The 2,383-nt window shown below is 39.8% G+C and overlaps 1 protein-coding gene across 1 annotated transcript; it reads left to right on the top strand.

Annotated features, from left to right (window-relative positions):
* The first annotated feature begins 695 nt into the window (after positions 1-695).
* LOC141665685 (uncharacterized) lies at positions 696-2,018 on the top strand. Its single transcript, XM_074471668.1, has 4 exons — positions 696-868; positions 953-1,100; positions 1,260-1,628; positions 1,770-2,018. The coding sequence occupies exons 1-4, from the start codon at positions 696-698 to the stop codon at positions 2,016-2,018; spliced, it is 939 nt and encodes a 312-aa protein (XP_074327769.1).
* Positions 2,019-2,383: the final 365 nt, after the last annotated feature.

The following is a 2,383-nucleotide window of genomic DNA, read 5'->3' as shown; positions in this document are numbered from 1 at the left end:
CGTCGTCTGTGGGAAACTTGCTAAGAATTTGGTTGTTACACTACGATGGCGGGCGACATTTTGGATGAGCAAGTCACTAATTAAGGAGCTGAGGCTGAGAGCAACAAAGAGATGGTAGCAACGTTGAAGAGAATACAAGAAGAGATGGAGAAGATACGTTTCAAAAATGAAACACTGAAGATAGAACAAATTACGGCCAAATCCAAGACCAAAACAACGACGAAGAAGACAATCCCAAGTGTAGTTAGATGCTTGGACATGGATGATGTAGAGAAATGGGATCAACATGAAGGGACAACAAATGGGACTGAAGATATCATTGAGATAGAGGACGTAGAGGACGTAACAAATAACGATGATAATATGGATAAACGACATGATGAGCAACGATATGATGATCATGATGATCAATAAAAAGATACTGATAAAAGAAGGTCACGCCACATGAGTACGAGATCTCGAATCCACATTACGGAGGAATTCAAAAAAGAATTGAAAGAAGTAAAGGATTTAATTGAAAGAATCCCAGGCGTTCCAACGCCACTGGAGAAGGCAACTCCCACAAGTTATGCTGACTCATCCTTTCATGACAACATCGCTCTGGTTGAAATACCAAAATGATTCACGGTACCGCAAATGAGGCCATACGACGGCCCCACGAACCCATTGGAGCATATTATACAATATAACAACGAATGTTCACGGCTCCCATTACGCGTGACCTGAAGGAAGCATGTATGTACAAAGGTTTTGGTTCTACGCTGTCAGGACCGGCCTTGCAAGGGTTCGCGAATCTCCCACATGGGAGCATCAAGACATTTACTGACTTGGTAGATGGGTTTAACATGCAATTTTCTAGTAGCAGAGTGTTTGAGAAGACCACCAGTGACTTATACAAGATTGTGCAACGATATAGAGAGCCATTGTGTAATTACTTGACATGATTCAATAGAGAGAAGGTGACCATTACCAACTGTGATGTCCCCATAGCTATTGAAGCATTCAGAAGGGGATTAGAACGTGAATCTCCACTGTATGAGGAATTGAAAAAATATCCTTGTAGAACAATGGATGATGTGCAAGCCAAAGCTATGGCACAAGTAAGGTTGGAAGAGGACAGGATGGAGGACGACGAGAAGTATTATAAGCTATCAAGAAAGATTACGACACCGGGATCTAGGGATTAGAATCCATATGCAAGGCCTTCCAGGGATGAAGTATATGTCAACTCGACATGAAAACGTAATGATTGGAAAAAGGAGGAACGCAGTGACTGGAGGAAAGAATCAAATCTTCCACCAACATACGATAACTATGGAATCACTATAACACCTTCAGCCATGATGAAGGAATTCACCAAGCTGAGAGATGTAGTCAAGTGGCCAGTAAAGAGTAACAAGCCTAAGACAAATCCAGATTCCAAACTATGGTGTGACTATCATGGAGATTACGGACATAAATCTTATGAATGTGTAGCTTTACGAAGAGAATTACAATTTTTAACCAAGAAGGGATACCAAACAGAGTTCATGACATCAAAGAAGATAGCTTACACCATGAGAGATGGGTCGCCCAGAAGAGACAATATGACACCAATGAGGCAACCACCACCACCACCACATCACAAAGTAATTAACTTCATCACAGGTTGTTCTGAAGTGTGTGGATCCACGTATTCGCAAGCTAAAAGGGCAGCTAAAGAGACAGACATACAAGTTTCTCAAGTGGGAATTAGTAGTAACATTTTACCATCTTTGATGTTTGACTAGTCAAAGAAGAGAAGTTTTCGAGAACCACAACAAGATGGACTTATCATCTCAATTCCTGTGGGGAATTTCCTGATCAAGAGAATTCTAGTTGACAACGGGAGTGCTGCCAATATCATGATGTTGAGCACGTTGAAACAAAAAGGCCGTGCTGGAAATGACATGATTAAAAAATTGAAAACATTGGTGGGATTCATTAGAGAAACTAAACGAACGTTGGGAGAGATTACATTGCCTACTTATGCACAATGAGTCAATCTTTTGAAGAAATTTTACATAATAGATGTTGACTCAACATACAACATAATCATGGGAAGGCCTTGGATCCACAATATTAGATATATTTGAGATGTCATGTCTAATATGTTTCATGTTTATTTTTCAGATCTTAACTAACATGAAATATCAGGACTTACTGAAATCAGGACTTACTGGAAGTCAGAACTTAAGGATATCAGAACTTAGATTATCAGAAGATAATATCAGAAGATGGATATCAGAACTTAAGTACGGGAAGACTTACAGTTAAGGAAGGAAGCTGATTTACAGGAAAGAAGATCGAGACTAATACAAAAGAAGAGATGCATGGAAAGAGTTAGAGGACTGAAAGACTTGTA

This window comes from Apium graveolens, chromosome 6, assembly GCF_009905375.1.
Source record: "Apium graveolens cultivar Ventura chromosome 6, ASM990537v1, whole genome shotgun sequence".
Taxonomy (NCBI): domain Eukaryota; kingdom Viridiplantae; phylum Streptophyta; class Magnoliopsida; order Apiales; family Apiaceae; genus Apium; species Apium graveolens.
This window is presented reverse-complemented; position numbering and strand designations above follow the sequence as displayed.

Coding starts and splice junctions, on each gene's coding strand:
- LOC141665685 (XM_074471668.1), top strand. CDS start 696: ATGTTCACGGCTCCCATTACGCGTGACCTGAAGGAAGCATGTATGTAC. Junction 869..952: donor CAATTTTCTAGTAGCAGAGT/GTTTGAGAAGAC, acceptor ATGATTCAATAG/AGAGAAGGTGACCATTACCA. Junction 1,629..1,769: donor CACCACCACCACATCACAAA/GTAATTAACTTC, acceptor ATGTTTGACTAG/TCAAAGAAGAGAAGTTTTCG.